The 18,574-nt window shown below is 33.5% G+C and overlaps 1 protein-coding gene across 1 annotated transcript in view; it reads right to left on the bottom strand.

Moving 5' to 3' along the window:
* Positions 1-18,574, bottom strand: part of LOC133176915 (uncharacterized) — a 50,710-nt gene that overhangs the window by 20,145 nt on the left and 11,991 nt on the right. The window contains exons 19-39 of the mRNA XM_061311973.1: positions 17,458-17,617; positions 16,221-16,378; positions 15,820-15,926; positions 15,137-15,236; positions 14,884-15,012; positions 14,428-14,580; positions 13,603-13,767; positions 11,574-11,670; positions 10,118-10,282; positions 9,136-9,216; positions 7,504-7,557; positions 4,916-4,927; positions 3,509-4,089; positions 3,177-3,373; positions 2,948-3,070; positions 2,646-2,796; positions 2,234-2,372; positions 1,683-1,896; positions 1,259-1,379; positions 700-897; positions 173-368 (exon numbers count right to left, since the gene is read on the bottom strand). Of these exons, the coding sequence (XP_061167957.1) occupies positions 173-368; positions 700-897; positions 1,259-1,379; positions 1,683-1,896; positions 2,234-2,372; positions 2,646-2,796; positions 2,948-3,070; positions 3,177-3,373; positions 3,509-4,089; positions 4,916-4,927; positions 7,504-7,557; positions 9,136-9,216; positions 10,118-10,282; positions 11,574-11,670; positions 13,603-13,767; positions 14,428-14,580; positions 14,884-15,012; positions 15,137-15,236; positions 15,820-15,926; positions 16,221-16,378; positions 17,458-17,617 (3,301 nt within the window). The remainder of the gene's footprint in view (positions 1-172; positions 369-699; positions 898-1,258; positions 1,380-1,682; positions 1,897-2,233; positions 2,373-2,645; positions 2,797-2,947; positions 3,071-3,176; positions 3,374-3,508; positions 4,090-4,915; positions 4,928-7,503; positions 7,558-9,135; positions 9,217-10,117; positions 10,283-11,573; positions 11,671-13,602; positions 13,768-14,427; positions 14,581-14,883; positions 15,013-15,136; positions 15,237-15,819; positions 15,927-16,220; positions 16,379-17,457; positions 17,618-18,574) is intronic.

An 18,574-nucleotide genomic window follows, 5' to 3' on the forward strand; every position in this document is an offset into this window, starting at 1 on the left:
TAATTGAAACACAATCAATGTCATGAGTTGTGCAAATAATTGTTCAAACCATTCTAAAGCAATCAACAAAAAAAAAATTACTGCAACAAAGAGAGCTACTGTCCACATACTTTCAAAGGTTTAATTTTGAAATGAAAAATTGAAAGAAGAAATGAGTTACAAACTTATCTACCTTGTTGTCGTGGTGATGATTCATCTCTCTCGAGTTCCATAAGAGCTCGCTCGAGTTTCCCTACTGGATGATTTGTCAAGGCCACCAGCTGAAGGACAACCTTGTCACCGAGGGAAATCCCAGTAATATCTACAGCGTTAACGTCAGGTCCCATGACGTGTCCATACAGTTTACCATTCTTCAGCAGACGGTAACCCTGTGATTTTATGGAAATAAATAAGTCTCCATGAAAGTATATTTCAAACTCTTTTATGAGATTGTCCTACTCACTATCTTTTTCTGACAATACCATTAATTTGACATTCTACTTTTTTCTCCCAAACCATTCATGTTTTAATTAAAGATAAACAGAACTTAATAATATTTAGTAATTTAAGGGAAGTAACTCACAAAGTATATAGCTATAATTGTGATATTCATACAGTATTTGTTTCTAATAAAATAAAGAGAAAAAATTTTAAGTTATTAAATGTAGACATTTAAGAGACACTTTTTCTTCAAAGAAATTTTTTTCTTATGCAACTCACAGAAATTTCTGCCTCCCCGTACTGCTGAGGTGCTAGCCATGTGACCCTGATTCCCTGGGGGGTCATGCTCTCTAGCCTGAGCTCTGGAGATTTAGGAGCCGCTGGAGCTTGGACAGGGATAGTGTTAGAGAAAGCACTCTCACTGATACAGAAAATGTGGTTCTGGTCGGGATCGACATGTTTTTGACCAGCCATACTCTGTGAAAATCATAAAAATAAAAATTTTAAAAATTGTCATACATGCACATGTGCTCAATAGTCTTATTCCTTAATGATTTTCCCTAACACTTTATAGGCTCAATGAAATCGTATAATCAAACTGTCCAACACATTGCTTAGCTCTAAATCCCTGTTACCAAAGAAACATCCTGGTTCATCACTGAAGTAATTCTTTTGTAAATACTATAACATAGATATAAAATGACTATTTATTAATTTCTTTGAATGATTCCCTAGCATGTTGAAAAACTGCTTTGTACACTTTGCACAGTATCACATAAAAAAAAATTAAAGACTGTAAATCTGTACATAATTTGACAACACAATTATATACACCTACCTTGACCTTGACATCATAACTTTCCTCGGGGTTAAGGCCAGTGATCACATACTGGTAACCTTGGCGATCCATTTTGGGGGAGGCATCTATCTTCCCAAAGTATTTATCATTGACATATATCCTACAAAATAAATACAGATACTTAAAACTCCACAACTGACTCGCTAACTTTACAGAAAATAAACCTTGTTCCTATTCTATGAAATTTCAAATGATGTCACATATCATAACACTCAAACCTACAGTATGCAAGTGTAACTATTGGTATAAAGTCTTAGTTATTAAGTTAACACAATTTAAAAATAAATCTGTAAAAAGATTTTAATGTTTTAACAAATTCCATGTCTTCTCTGAAATGAAATACATGTACATTAAGAGTGAAGATGAGAAACAACCGAGTATACTCAAAGAAATTTTGGGGTACCTGTAGCTGGTGATTCCCTCCTGAGCCACGGCTCTCCTGACCCCTCCTGGCTTGTCCCAGGCCACCAAAACACTGCCGTGTTTGTGGAGGGGCTGCTGGCTGATATGAGGGGGAGGGGGCCTCTTAGGACAGGTGATGTGTATCTGTCGGGAGGGTTCACTTTCTATACCACTCTGTCTCAGGACCGCTACCACCGATACACCGATTGTCTTTCCTACATGAGAAAATGAGAAATTGAAAGTACAATATACATGTACAATTTTTGTATGGAATTTGTCAAAGGTAAACTATGTAGTGAACACTTGGTTGAAAAGGGAATAGAAGACTCTTTATACAGATATCTACTGTGAAAATTTCATTGGACTTAATTACTCAAATTAATAAATATTCAATTTGCTTAGAAAATAATAGACTCCTGGAAAAAAAGCATGAAAAATGCTACAAGTACTTGAAAAGAAAAACTAGGATAGATACTTCAAAAACCAGATCAAAATGACAGTTTTAACCATAAGTAATATACAAGATTGCTTTTTAAGGGAGATAACTCTTACCTGGCACCAGGTCATTAATCACCAATTGTCGTGTGTCTTTTCTCTGAAGCCCTTGTAGAACCTTGTTATCTACATAGATTTTATAACCCAGTAACTCCAGCCCACTCTGTAGTCTGGGAGGATCCCACTGAACTGTGGTCTATACAGAAAAATAGTTTCACTTTATAATAACCCAGTAGTTATTGCCAAATTTATAGCATCATTTGATTTTCTTAATTTCTTATTCCTGCACAATGATAAACTCTCCATGAATTCTAATTGAGTTTTTTCTCATAATAAAACAAACTGTATCATTATATGAATTTAATTCTGCATGATGGATAAATAAAAAAAAATATTTTATTTTAATTTACAAATCTTCACATGATTTTCTCAACTAAATATCTACACAATCATTGAGTGTAACCTGTACCTGATATAATCCAACATTAAGGACCCTGACAAATGGAGGGAGAGGGGGTCCTATTGTGGTGTAGTAAATCACAGGAGATGTAGCCTGGACCTCTATAGGCTTCTGTTCCTCCTCCTCGTCACGGAAACCATAATTTGCCACCACAAACACCCTGAATAAATATGTCAATATATACGTCTTTCATGTTTCAATACTGAAAAATATATGTACTTAAAAATAAAACTGCAGATAACATACATGTAGATAGTTGTCTTGAAGTAACATATGTACTGTATATATATAGCCCAATCTTTAGCACCCACCTGTACGTGTTGTCAGGGTACAGACCCCTGATGTTGATTTTACGTTTGTTTCCATCCAGAGTCCAGCAATGCTGGGTACCTCTAACACTGTGACCTTTGTTATCCACAAGGTTACACTCAAAACTAAAAGTGAAAATATCAAATATACTTAAAATCCTTATATACATGTATATAATTTTTGTAAAAGTTCACAACTCTTCCTGAAATTTAGTGTTAGTGTGTTCGGTACCTGATATGACTGTTGACATCCTTGGCACTGAAGTCTCTGCCCACTATGTTGACGATATACTGCTGGACTTCATACTCCGAGTCAATGCGATTGTCAATGTACCACTCCACAATCAGCCCCGATTTGCCCATACTGGATACTTTGATAGTTGGAGCAGGCACACCCACTTGTGCATCATTGGCAGGGTTATATACAGGCTGAAAATAAGAAAATGTGTGTAAAAATTTAAACATTACACACCAATTGTAAATAACAATACTTTGTAGCTAAAATTAGCATAATTTTATTGAAAAATACTTTAATCAATGAAATCTTAAATTTTCCTCATTTACCTCCCCTTCCTCTACTTGGCGGCGTCTACTTCCTCTTTCTTTGGACACAACGACACTCTTCATCATGTGGTCTTCATTCAAATCAATTGAGGCAGTCTCCTCTACTTCAATGAGTGCCCTTCGAGCTAACCTAGGAGGACTCATGTCTGAGCGAGCACTGTGGGTATCTCTATACCGCCTAGCAGAAGGGGGTCTCGGAGTAATATCTGACTGTGTCCCAGTGTCAGTTTTGTCATCTCTAGCAATGTAGCTGCTCCTGGGTCTGCTCTGTTGCACGACCTCTCTGGTGACCTTTGGAGCATACTTTGCATCCTTCATGCTGACCACCATAACACTTCCTTCATTAGATAATCTAGTTCCTTCTGAGGCAGTCTCACTTTCGGTTTCACTTTCAGTTTCTGATGAGCCAGTCTCAGACTCAGTCTCACTTTCTGAGTCAGAAATTTGTGCTCGCCGAGATTGGGCTCGCTCCTCTGAGAAGTCACCTGAGCCATAGCTATCTCTGAGATTTTTCACTCGAGATTTGCCCCTTGGTGTCTGTGTTCCCTTCTCATAGTTGTCATCTGTCATCATACTCTGATCTGCAAAAGAATTCAAAACATATATATTCTACTGAAGAAAGAACAACTTTTCATGTAAACAAGGATTTAAAAAAAACAAACAAAAAAACCCCATTAATTCAAGACTTCTTAAGACCTTATGAAGTCAATATTTCTTAAGACTATTGCAGAATTGAAAAACATGTAAGAAACAAAGTTTTATACAAAATCAAATTGTGAAGACAAAATGCAAAACTTGTACAAGTGTTCCTTTAAATAAAATAAGCATCAAGAACATTTAGAGGATGTGACAAGTGCATTTTATAGGGAAGGGTTATCTATAGTATGGAGGGACAATTGATGAAGGAAAACAAAGCAGGAATATGTATAATAAACAAAAATCAATGTACCTTTGGCTTATATTAGATAATACCTAAATGTATACGATAGGAATGTATAGTATTTATATAAGAATGTACAATCAGTTATTCAGTTGGGTACATTTGGCAAAATCATTGGGAAAGGTACAAAAATCAAAGAAGTATTTGTAGCGTCAATGAATGCTTTGTACTCTTGTCAAAGTTAAGTTTTCAAATAAAGCCCCTGGTTAACGTAAAGAAGTTCAAATATATTTCAATCAAGCCCAATTAAAACTCACTGTCCTGGCACAAGATGTGACATTTTAGTTTGGAGATGAAGACTTTAAGCCAGTGTCCTTTTGAAGTAAATGTTTTAGCAAAATGATGTAATCTTTAAATGTCTTTACACAATGAATAAAACACCAACATGAAATCTGACACTAGAAAAGGTAAAATGTTAGTAAACTGGTTCTGTGACAGTCACATCTGAAACTGGTTCCCTAACTTACCATCAGAGGATTCTGAAATCAAATTCAAAATCTGTAAACATTTTGTCAGGTGGTATTTAGTGATTGTATGAAGGATATAAATAATGCAATTAAAAAAACTTAATATGTAAATCTATCTGGTATTGTCAGAATTTAGAAAGAGAATACAGTAAATTCAACTAGCATTAGATATGCTATACACAATATGAACCTGGATTAAAATAAACAAATATATTTACACAAGCACCTAGCATCAAATCAAGCTGTCAAAGAATAAGAAGCAATACCAAAAGAAATAGGTCTATAAATGTCAAATAATCATTCCAAACAAAAAATAAATTTGGTTCAAATACATTCTGAAATCATAAAAATCAATGAAGTAATCCATTCCATTTAAAGTGATCATGTAACAATGTTAGAGGTCATGCAGTTAAATCTCTGCAAAAGGAGTGCCTCATTCTGCACTACAGTGATTCATTCTTATCAGTGAATTTGTCATCCATGCAGATATCTTCCTCTACCTTCATGGTCCATCTGAATGGCATCCTGGAGCAGCTGTCCATGAAACATCTTCCCATAAGTGGCCAGGGTTTTGAGAGCTGGGGGGAGCTCTGGGGGATACTCTACATCCTGGTCCAGCATGTTATACAGGGCTGAATGTCTCTTTGGTCTCTTCCTCTTCTTTCTCCTGGACTTCCTTTGTGACTCATTGTACTCCTTTAGAGTTAATGGTGGGGGCTTAGATCCTGGTCCACCATAAATCCCAAAGTCTGTGTCAAAACCTCTTGATTTTATTTTCTGCTTCTGTTTATCTTCTGGGCTTCTTTTCCTGTGACTTCTTACATTCTCTTTCTTATAACTTGGCAAATGTCTTTTTTGTCTTGGTGGTAGACCTCTAGGTCCACCTCTTCTATGGTATATTGGCTGTTCTCTGTATCTTCTGCTCTCCTGTGCATAATATGGGGGACTCTCATACTCATCAGAAGAGACAATGAAATCCTCATATTCTTCATCATAGTCTGATTCACTCTCATAGAAGCCATGGTCTCTGGAGTGTCTCTCATCATGAGAATTTCTTTCAAATCCACTGTCATAGTCTCTTGCACTTCTCTGTGGTCCAGACCTTTCTCTGCCTTGATACTCAAACCAGTCATCATGGGGACCCATATCTAGCCTCCTCTCTTGAGAACGGGAATGTGACCTTGACTTACTTTCTCTTCTATAAGGAGAGTGTCTTTCCTCTGGTCCATAAAACTCGAATCTTGGACTCCTTCTACTTCTGTCAGGACTGGCATGATCAAATGATCTTCCATGATAGGTAGACCCCTCTTGTCTACCTACATCCAAGTTATGCCCAAACCTTGAACTTCTAGAACTTCTTGGAGGTTCATGAGAATAATATTCATGTCTTGGTGATCTGTGCTGCCCACCAGTATGTTCAGGATAGAGATCTGGGTCAAGCTGTTGTCGCATAAAGTTGAGGTGTCTCTCTCGCAAATGATCAGTTTGATGTTGATTAAAAACAAATTCTGAAGTTGCCCTGTCCTCTTCCTGGGGTGCGATGGATGGGGTAGGTGCCTGAAGCTGATACATCACCCCTGCATCTTTCTCCTTATCAAATGGCTTGGTTATGTGGATCCATGTTCTGAACCGTGGCCAGTCAAATCTGAACCTTTTCTTCACCCTCCCTGGAGCTATGGCTGTCATGACAATATTCTGTTGAGTAATGAAGTTTTTCACAGCTTTTGCCACCATCTTGAAGGTTATTGGGTACTTATGTTTCTGCAGTTGAAGATTCACAGGCTGAGGTTGACTAAGTTTTGCTACAGTTCCAGCTGATCTCAATGAAACGTGGTGATGTCTTTGAGGTTCCTCCACATTAAGTTGTGGTGGAGCTTGCAAGACAGGCATGTGATGCGATTGGGAATATGATGGCATATCATGTTGGTCTATTCCTTGTCTATTAGATCTAAGAGATAATCTTCTTTGAATCATAGGGTTCATCTCTAAATACTGATCAGCTACACTGGGAGAATTAACCTGCTGTTGGAAAAAGCTCTTCTGGGATGACCGTCTGCTTAGATCTCTAGAGAGTGGGTCTCCACCAAAATATTCACTGTTGGCTTGACTATTTGCTCGGGAATTCAAACATTCATTTACAAGTTCAATACTTCTTTGTCGTTGGCGATCAGAGATTCTGTCGGCCAGTGATGGAACAAGAGATTGGGGTCTTGATTGTTCAAGAGCCGGTGTGGCATATCCATGTGAAAGCATGCCATCCGGAAGCGGCATGGATAACTTCTGATGTGGATCAGAAGCAGACACTGGATGAGATGCATTGTGGGATGCATTAGAGGAAGTTAAGTCCGGAGTCTTTGATTGTAAAGTTGTTTTCTTTTTCAGTGGTTTCACTCCTATTAGTTTTTAAATGTTCCATGAATGAAAGGTGCATGAATGAAGATCAAGAAAGATTGAAAATATAAAGGAGTCAGCATTATCTCTATCAATTTTTGAAAAAATAATGGTATTTCTGATGTATAATGATAGATGCTAGTGTTTCAGAAAGGAAGAAGTTTGATATTTGACTGGTAATTTTGACCATTATTTACCTCTGTATCTGGGATCTTCCACTTCTACCACAGCCGGTGCTCCCGGTCTTCTGTCTGAAACAGAAAACAGAGTAAAACATAAAATATCAATAAAAGCTGTTAAGTGTGCAAGAAACTTCAATATATATCATGTTAATGCAAATCAGCTATGGCTTTGTTAGGTAACTATAATCAAAATTATCCATTTGTTATGAATATATGAGAAATTCCTAGCAAATGTAACAAAAACCTCTACCAAATGACTACACAAAATCAGCATTGTGCATCCACATTACGTTAACGTGTTTATGATAAGTTCACAATCTACATACAAGGCATTCTATTCTGATTTGATGAGGCCATTCTCTCTGTAGAGTGGACTTGTTAATGTGTAATACCTATACATATAGTCAAATTATTGATAAAAACCCTGGATTGGAGTGAATTCACAATGGAAATGGCATACATGATTAAGGATCAATTGGACAACTCTGACAAGTTGATCAATTTAAGAATCAAATCAAATTCCCCAATTATATATCTGGAATCTTTTCTCATGAGAGTAATTTTAGGATTCAACAAATTCCAGTAAATGTAGCTGATTTTTAGCTTTTTGATCCATAATCACAGGGAATTCCAATGGAAGTGACAAAAAATTACACAATGTACAATTTATAGAAATATGTTCTATATGGTTTTCGAAATTTTAATAAGTTTAAAACATTTTCAATAAAATTTGCTTTCTGTAAGAAATACATTACTACTTCACATTCATGAATCACCTACTTTTAAGCAAACATTTTTATTTCTGAGAGCTTCATTTTTTGAAAGTGGCATTTCAAAAGTGACTCATTTTTGCCATAGATCTGACAGAATTCCATATATAAAACTACACAATATACATACTGATATTATAAGTGTGTTTTATACTTACTATCTAAATGGGTCATTATTTTATTTTAGTTCATCAATAAAATTAATGTTGTATTCATTGATGGTTCTTATATTTTAGGGAAAAAGTCATTGTTCTCGACAAATTATGGTATTTTTGGAGTAAAAAAAAATTAAAAAATTAATATTTACAAATTATTTAAGAATTTGAAATCAATATGTTGCTTATAAATCAACCATTATTACTTTAAATTTAAGAATAATTATTCAGAATCATAGAATTTCACAAACACTCTCTGATTAATGACTATAACTATAGATTTTATCACATATTTGGGAAATAACCTCTATATTATTTATACAGCAATTTAGGATCATGTTTTAATTAAATTGATGTCAGCTAGTCCATGGAAAATCCACCCTTATTCCATATGTTGTTTGGCAACTTCAACAAAATTCTTATTTAACAACTTAATTAAAATTTGAGGAAATTAAATTTTTTTCTTAAGTATGAATAAAAACAGATTCCATGCATTTATCATGAAAACTTCCCTAAAACTATATAAATTTAGTTTTTGAATATATCCATTACTTGTACATCAGTGCTGTAAAAAAAAGAGGAGGTAAATAAGCATGCAGACTATTTATTTTTTCATGACGACAATTTATCAGTTTATTTCAAGTTTCTTAAAGATAAAAAGGCAAATGGCTGTCAAAAATGCCAGAACTGACTACAATAGATTTTTTAACTGACATATTTACCCGTGGGTTGTTTACTTGACGTATACTGGTAGCTGGTAGTGAGAGGTGGTACGTTGTTAGTTTCAATGTGATGACGTTTCGCTGAAGAATGATGTGAAATACCAAAAGCTCAAGCAAAAATACAAAGCACTTCAAACACACAACACCAAACAAATTTATTCAAGTGTGTCCTCAATACATGGAAGTATAATCACCATAATGAAAAATTAACTAGGTAAATTAAAATGTAACCAATAAAGAATCACAATGTGTGAACAAAATATTCTCGTGATTCAAAATTCATAATTTCAATATAATAATATTATGTTAAAATATTCAAGTGTTGACAATTTTAAAAGAACATTTTTTTTAGAATATTCTCGACTCCCTATTCAAATTTTCAATTTTAATATGCTAAAAATTAAAAAAAAAAAAAAGATTATAGTATTGATAATTTTTTAAAAGAACTTTCTTTTTTTTTTAGAGTTTTTAAAGTTTAATTGACAAATTTTTGAATTTTAAAAGAACTCTTTGAACAGGTGATCAATGCAAGAACGTGTATTTGATGAAACACTTGGATAACTGTAGAATGAAATACGAATACATGTATTAATAAAAGTGTTTGGACTACAGAGATGAAACAAAAATTAATGCTAGAAATATATCTTGATCTAAGAAGTTACATAAAAGAACTAACTGCCTTCAAGCACCTAAAACTCAAATTATTACTACTGAAACACTAATCAAAAGCCTACATATTTTTTTTTTTCTTTTTTTTTTAAAATATTTATTATTAACAGTGTAAAATATTAAACTTGAATGAGATGAGTATTAGATTATCATTGCTTTACAACAATTTATTAAGTCTAATGAATCAGTTGCTGCCTTACAACACAACACTACAAAAAAAGCTCTAAAACACCATCACAGATAAATCAAAACAGCAAATTAAAGAAAAAAACCCAGCACACAACATCTAAGATCACCAACAGGAAGTGCCTACCATCCATGGCTGCCAGATATCCACTTCCTTCCTGTATAGAGATGTACTCCTGATAGAGTTCCTCTTGGTCCAGTCTCTCGTCTTCCTCAGGAAGTACAATCTGTGAGGTATCCAGTGGGAGGACCACCTCTATCACATTGGACATACGCCCATCTTCAACATTGTCTGTTAAACAAATCACTAGAGAGTTATTTCACATGAAAACTTCAACGTGTCTTTTGACATTTATGTAAACGATTTTTGCAAATGCAACATTCATAACTTGAGATGAACCAGTAAATGGTATTTTATGTTCCTTTAATTTACTCGAGTATCTCTCATGCATGAATAAAGAGTTAGTAACATTCCTGATACCAAGAAAAAAAACCTCTCTGTTTCCATATTTATATTCAGAAAGAAATTTTGCTAAATCTAATCTAACAGGCATCATCTTGTGCAAAGTAAAAAATAAAAAAAATGTCAAAATGTATGCAGTTTAATCCTTTTCCACAAAGGTAGTGTACTAACACACTCTTTCTTTAATAGATTCTAACATTAAGGCAACTAGACTCTGAATAGTACAGAATTATACATCTGATGCATATATACAACAGCTGGTTCGATCGTCTAATAATTGCTACTACTTGTAGATAATATTCTTTTGAAAACTTTCCTCCAAAAGTAAATACAAGTTAGACTTCGTACATATATCAAATATACAGCTTTCAAAATGAACTTTTAATCTCCATTAACACCACTTTACTAAACCTAGACTGAAAGCCTTTAACTGTGCTTAATATACTACTGATATGATGTGACGAATGAGATTCATACTACTGGTAATAAATAAATAAATTCATCACTATTTCCAATGAAAAGTTAAATTTTTATCCTTCTCTATTTTCTAGGCTTGGTAAGCCACTGAAGCAAATATGCAGAGATAGAACTCCGAAACTATAGAAAAGAAGCTCTGTGTTCAATTGAATGTAAACTCACCATTTGTACCATCTGACAAATATATCAACGAGAAAATAAGATTTCAGAGCAAAAGGTCATAGAACTGACTGATAAAATACCATAAAAATGATTCTGATAACATATGACACCACAATACATAGTTTACAGTAAATTTACATTCATAGATTGTTGACAGTTTGGAAATGTGGCTGATTGTGGATATATGATATATCATTTTTTCTTTGACGCCTTACAATTATGCAACTGTCTAGCTATAATTAATTTAATAATTATTTAATGTTTCCACAAAGTCTTCATCTCTGTTTTCCTGCTCTCTCTCCTAATCCAGAATTACACAAAAGCATATTCATAGTATTTGTAAAATATCAAACAAAGATGCATGACTTTGAAAAAAGAAAAAGATTTGTATTACAGGATTTGACTGAAGTGTGAATAGAAATCCCTGCAATACAAACACTTAAAATTTAGTCCTGAAAAGTTATTGGTTTTTGATACTTACCTTTTGGTAGAGCAACAACATAGATCCTATGCTCCTTATTCAGCTCACATCCACCAATGAAAACCTTACATCGGTTCTTGTCTGGATCAGGCACAAGCTAAAAAATATAACAAGGTTGCTATAGGAAACTCCAATATAGTCAAGAGTACTAAAGATCACAGATGAAAGTTGATAATGTTATCATGAATAATTGAGAATGCTCTCTCTACCTGTAACAATAAACAAAACAAGTAAATACACTTGAGGTGTTCAGGAATACCTAATTATTGACCAAGAATTAATTTCCTCTCCAGAGATGGATATTAAAAAATAAATAAAGCTTGTGTTAGAAGAAAAAAAAATTAAAAACAGACTTTGAATAATGAGGAAACTGTCGCTAATCAATAATGGCTTTTGGAAGCATTAAGCACTGTTTAAATATTGGGTATGTGAAAATAAACAAATTCTTTGTGAAAAGCTTCTTCCAACATATAAAATGGTGTCTCAGTGCTCTGAAAAATTTAAATCAATTGTTCGATGGGAGTGTAAATAACAAGGTGATTGAGTATGGGATAATGTATTATTCCCTCCCTTCTACATGCCAGATATTGTACAGTCCAAAGCACAAAGAAGAAATTATACCATTTCAGTATATGGCATGCAACCTTTATGAACAATTGCAATAACCGTAGCTCAGACCTCACTTAATAAGTATATAATTTAAAAAAAAAAAGATAACTTATTTTACAATAATTTTTCATAGAAGCTGTTGAAATTCAAAAAGATTTACAATATAATTGCCATGTTAATTAAAGTTTAAGATGATAGTCATGATAGCACTTAAAATGTACCTATAGTAGTAACTAATTTTAATTAAAAAAAAACAAACAAACAAAAAACAATGCTCAAGTTTAAGGGTGGTATTAATTAAATATACCTATTTTATACCTATATTGTAAAACTAATATATACATGCATTTATACATTAGTATGCAGACAATATAACACGCATCATCAATCCAAAGATTGGTTTTGCAAATTGACTCAGCTCTTAAATCAAAATTTTACCTGAAATCAGAGATTTCCTTATCCATGCAATGTCCAGAGACATATAGAACTTTATATGTACATTCACAAAAGAGAAGTTATTCAGAATTTTGATGATTTGTACTTTAAATGTACTTAATATACACCACTCACTAGTAACCACAGGTCAGGTTAAACAACATATACCAGACATTTAAAGTCATGTAGCTAATAATACGAGCCTTCTAATCAAACGTAAAGGCTATTCAAGTTCCAAATGGATTAATCACAAAACCATGTCAAGGGATTTAAATTTTTCATGTAGTACTAAATCATTCCTCAACCTGTTCATAAATTTTTTGATGTACCTGTTGATATGGCTTAATCCTACTAACTTGTGGAAATAAGTTATGAGTTGTCTTTAATATTAACTTTTACCATTTTGAATATTTGTCTCAGAAAATAAAAGACACCCCCCCCCCCCACAAAAAAAAGGGGGGGGGGCAGATTTATTAATTCAAAATGTTATATAATGTATTCTTTTCTGCAAGCAGTGGGATTTAAACCCTTTCAATCAAAATATTTAATAGTTCATAACTCTAGACATATTATAACATTAGAAAGAAGATCAAATCATAGCAAGGAAGTATAAGCACCAAAGAAAAACGAAATGAATGAAAAGAAATTGGATAATGATGCAATGAATTCATAAAAAACTAGAATCAATATATACTGGCATCTCATAATATTGTGGTACTTATTTCCTTTGTGTACAAAAAGTTATTCCAAATTCTTACTTTAAACTTTTCATCAAATGCTATATTCATAAACCTAACAATGAGTTAACTTAAAGTTTTCAGTTTCCCCCTCCCCATTAACAATGCTGCAATAGTCTGAGAAAACCAATTTAAAGCACCCAAAAGTCATTAACATCAACGCATACTCTCTGTCCAATTACTAAATTCCTTGCAAGTTCATTCTATACAGGATTTCAAATTAAACAATTTAGAAAAATGAGACTCACCATAGCTCCACACTGCTGATCATTTAGGAACACGAGGTAGCCCTTGATGGGGTACTCAGTGGTGTCGATAGACATCCATACCACAACCAGGGCATCCTGCTTGTTAGCCCGCTCAAGGGAGATTACTGGTCCACCCTCCTTTGTCATCAGGGGCACCTTCATTGTCTGAAGAGATAAAAATGACACATATCAATATTCAACTTAGATTAGTGCATTTATCCAAGTTTCTTCAATTTTAATACTAAGGTGAAGTTCATATATACATTTTCTTTGTTGTTGACATCTCAGCTAGGGGCCTTTTACAACTAAGATCAAAACTTAAGTTAATTGTAAAATTTTCTGATATGATTCTCTTAAAAACTGCTTGCATAAAAATACCTTAAAGTTTCTAAATTCTTTTAAAAAAAAAGATTAAAACCACCTTGAGATTAATGTTAAAAAGAAAATTAATTTTCACAGAATTACATCATGGTCATAGTCGTAATTTTTTTGTAAAATGGAGCCCAGAATAACAATCTTTTAAGCTATTTAACTATTTTTATTTTCACACTGTTTACAAGATCATGGGAAAACAACAAGAATTCATAGAAGGGGTTGAGATTATGAAAATATGCAAGGTAAATTGAATTACCTGGCCTTTGTAAGGATTTTGCAGTGTGCATATGACTTCAGTGATAAACAATATGACAAAGTAATATTTCAACAATTGTGTATAATCTTAAATTGTGTTTTGTTAATAAATGTGCTTTACTGGCCTAATTTAGGAGTGGATGGGGATAGTTTAAGCATTGAAGCAGCTGTTTTATTGATAAACTGACAACTCACCAGTTTGTTTGAGGTCTGAGGGTTGAGTTTTTTATCCAGAGAATAGACCTCTACATAAACCTCGTATATCCGATTTCCTGCCAGTCCAGTGATGTTAAGACTATTATTATTGGGAGGGAACATTTCACAGTACCTCACTCCATTCAGGAAAATCTGATAAAAAAAAAAAAAAAAAAAAATTAACAATCACAATAAAATTTCAATTTTTTCAATATTATCTTAAATGCTGGAATTTCTCTAGGATAACGCATTCATAAGCATCTTTATAAAATTGGTTTGGTTCTGCAAATTTCACTGCAAGAAGGCATATACAAGTACATGTACTTTTAGCTAGCTAGGTCAAAGCTGGGTTAAGTGTACACTACAACTAAAATGTCCTTCAAACTAAGTAAACTATGCACAGCTTCATCTGAAATGCATGACAAGGTAATCAAAAACAAAGAAAAGACCGTTTACCTGGTACCCTTTGATGAGTTTTTTCTGGATAGCATTAGGCTCCTCCCAGAAAACCTCCATGACCCCGGGGTCAGTAAAGCACGCTTTGACGGTCGGCGCACAACTCCACCAGTCCCAATTATCATTTTTCTACATAAAAAAGGGGAGAGAACATGTCTCAGAAATTGCAGGGTTTCTTGGATATTATACTGAAAACTTTTCCCCTCAATATGCAAAACTTTAATTTTTCTTTTACAATTAAGAGGATTTTTACCTGCGGAGTCTGTCGCTTCTCCTCCTTCTGGTCACCAGATGTCTCTGTTTCTGAGGAACTTTCCTCCACCGTACCCTCTTTGGCCAAAACCCAGTATCGCCTACAATATTTATAATGAAATGGTGCATATATGGTCCTAAAGTTCAGGTAAAATAAAGGAATATGTGCTTATCAAAAAAAAAAAAGACGAAAAAATTTGTAAGTGATTTCTAACATGTCTTATTTGAATGATAAAATACTAGAATCTTAGGGTAAATTATAAGTTAATTAGCTAACAGGATTGGGAGTCATGTATGAGTCTTCTATGATTTTCTTCAAAATTACAGTGTACAATGTACAATATGATGTACAACTCATTATCCAAATTTTAAAAAGATAATTAACATAAGCATATCTACATCTTTTGAAGAGAAATGATAATACCATGGGATTAAATTTTGTTGAAAATGAATTTTGTAATTCATAAAAATTCAATTCCAATTAACATTATACAGTCATACCTCAATATTTCAAACTCAATGGACCAAGAAAAACTTCAAGATGTCCAAGAGATTGAGATATATTAAGGACTTTAAGCTGACTTGCACAAGTGCATGATAATCGAAATAATGATGTTTGAGACACCAATCAAAGTTTAACTGTATATTTAAAATACATGCTTTGTCTTAACCCAAGTTACTTACTTAGAGGTAAAAATGGAACTATTGAGGAGTCCTTCCTTTACTGCCATAGCTCTTATAAAACACAGTCCATGTTTCTTAAGAATGACACCTTTCTCTGGGTTGTATAGCTAGAGAAAAAAAAATCAAGAAACAGAAAACATTTAAAATTTTATCTTTCAGGGCCTAGATTTGCTAGGATTATAAATCTTAAAGGCAAGTCTTCATGTCTGCCATTGCCAAGCAAATCTCTCTTCTTTCCTGGAGAGTTCTTTAGTCATTGATTGCTGTATAATATCACCTATCACTTTTCCATGTAAGAAAATCTTAATCATGATCAATTTTTGCAAAATGTAACAAATGACTTATCTTATTTAATCTTTGACCTGTCTATTGATAAGAAATTTAATCAATGCAAGTTTTACCTTTGCTGATTCAATGTGAAGTTCAGGTGGGGATCCATCAGTGGTGTAGAAAATTTTGGATCCGAGTGTTTCACAGACCAGTTCTATCTTGCTGAATTGATCAACAGTTCCTCCATTCAAGGAGTTTGGAGCTACCGAAGGTTCCTTTACATGATCAGCTGAAAAAGGTGAAAAATGTAGCTCACAAATCAATCTTCTATTTACCATAAAGACAATGGATATTATATTTCTCAATCTTTCCAAAACTAGAGCTATCCCAATGAGGTAAAAAATAAAATCCCCTAAAAACCCTCAAAGAAGGCAGGAATTCAAAGTATACCCTGAAAGGGCACACTAAAATCAAGGAAAGGCAGATAATGCAGTGAAGAACACTGAAAAATTTTCAACATTTAACATCCCCTGATCATGGAACATTAATGTTGACATATGAACATGATATCTCTTCTGGTCAGAAATGCTACAGACCTGTAAGAACCTTTATAATCTCTACATTTACATATAACATAACGACTCACACAAGAATTCAGAATCCTTAAATAATTAACTTTTTTGCTAAACAGTTTACCTGCTGTGTGTCCAAGAGTGAAGAAAAAAATCTTTTAAATATGACAGTTTTTACCTCATCACAAGTAAAGATAGGATCATAATGTACTCCCCCCCCTTTCTAATCCAATTATAGCAAATATGTTTAATATATGGATCCTAGTATTTGGCTGAAATTAGTCCAGCTGTTTAAAAGAAGCTCAAATTGTTGAAAGTTTTCACACGTCTTACAGTGAGAGACAAGAACACAGATAGCAACTGGTCATCTGAAGGTTACAAAATATAGAAATATTTTACAAACTACTTTACACATAAGCTTTGAGGACTATTATGGCCCAAGATCTCTACTGCCCTGAAGAAGAACATGCACAAAGTAAGCAACTTTTGGCTTTAATATTTAAATCTATTTCATAAAACAAGTAAAAACACTTCAAATGTTATTATTACACTCCACAATCAATTAATTCAATGCACCAACTTCAGACACTTTTAATACATATTAAATGTTTACCATGCATGCTAATAAATCAAGCTCCATATATGCTCAATCTTTCCCTAAAAAATGCACATTAAAAGCACATCGATCACTCTGCCTTTTCCCTTAAGGCAACGTTCCAGCTTTTTTGGCATTACTCTAGATGCATGTTAGCTATCAAAAAGCTCCCAAGTATGCAAAATTTCACGCCTCTCTTACCATCCACCACAAAAACAGTACAGATTTCATCTGGCGCCCCCTCAGACATGATAAAATACTGTCCGATCCTATCAAATGTGTGTAAAAACTCTCGATTTTTCTCCAACATGCCGCTCCGAAAACCTCGGATTCCAGTGACAATTTTTTCCTTGATTGGAACCTAATGAGATAATATGAAAGAATTTAATCATCATTTTAATATGATTTTTACCTGATGTTATGACGTGAACCGTACAGGAATATCCAGGTGCACCTTGGGAAGCCACAGTGAAACTACCGAGCTCGTCAAATGTGTAGAGGAAGCTGTTGTTTTTTACCTGTTTGCCACTGTTAAATGATTTTACACCACCAACTACATTAAGGGGTTCCTGTTGGCCAGAAATAAGCATTTAATACAATGTATACAAACAATCCTGGAAAGGCACCATTAACTCTGTAAAGCAATTTAAAAATTTTATATATTTGCTCTGGTTTAAAAAAACAGTTTCATTGCTGTTTGACATACAAACATAAATAAATGAATCAAATTGAATTCCTTTAAAAAAAAATCAATTAAACTGTTATTTTCATTGAAATGTTGAACAGATTTTTTAATGTTTTACTACTAGTAAAGTCCCATTAGTATTTAGGAGAAGTAGGAAAAGTACCACATGTTCTCTTATGTGGAGAGGAAAAAGTACTCAGAAAGGCTTCGAAAAATTACAAAATTTTATGAGACAGTATAAATAATGACAAGAGTTCAGAAAATACTAAATACTTTCTAGACTAGTTAGTTTTTATTCATATCTGTAAGGGGAGGAAATGGTAAGATTCATGTCATACAAAACAATTCTTCTTTTTTCAAAATTATAGGTTATTTGACAAATACATGTCATTTTAAACATTTAGCACCATTTCATCAGAGAAAAATATGCATGTAGCAAATGCAAAGGCTAAAATTTGACTCAGTATTAAATGATTCAGTCAAGACTATTTCAAATTCCAGCAACCATACATATTACCAGATTAAACAATTATATAACAGTAAGAAACAGTGAATTAATCTAATACGAAATTTTCCCTTAAACTTGGCCAATGTAGGGTAACATATTTTTATGAAAGTTAATACTACATAAAT

This window comes from Saccostrea echinata, unplaced genomic scaffold, assembly GCF_033153115.1.
Source record: "Saccostrea echinata isolate AGI-Se365-2 ecotype Australia unplaced genomic scaffold, CSIRO_AGI_Sech_v1 ptg000084l, whole genome shotgun sequence".
Lineage (NCBI taxonomy): Eukaryota > Metazoa > Mollusca > Bivalvia > Ostreida > Ostreidae > Saccostrea > Saccostrea echinata.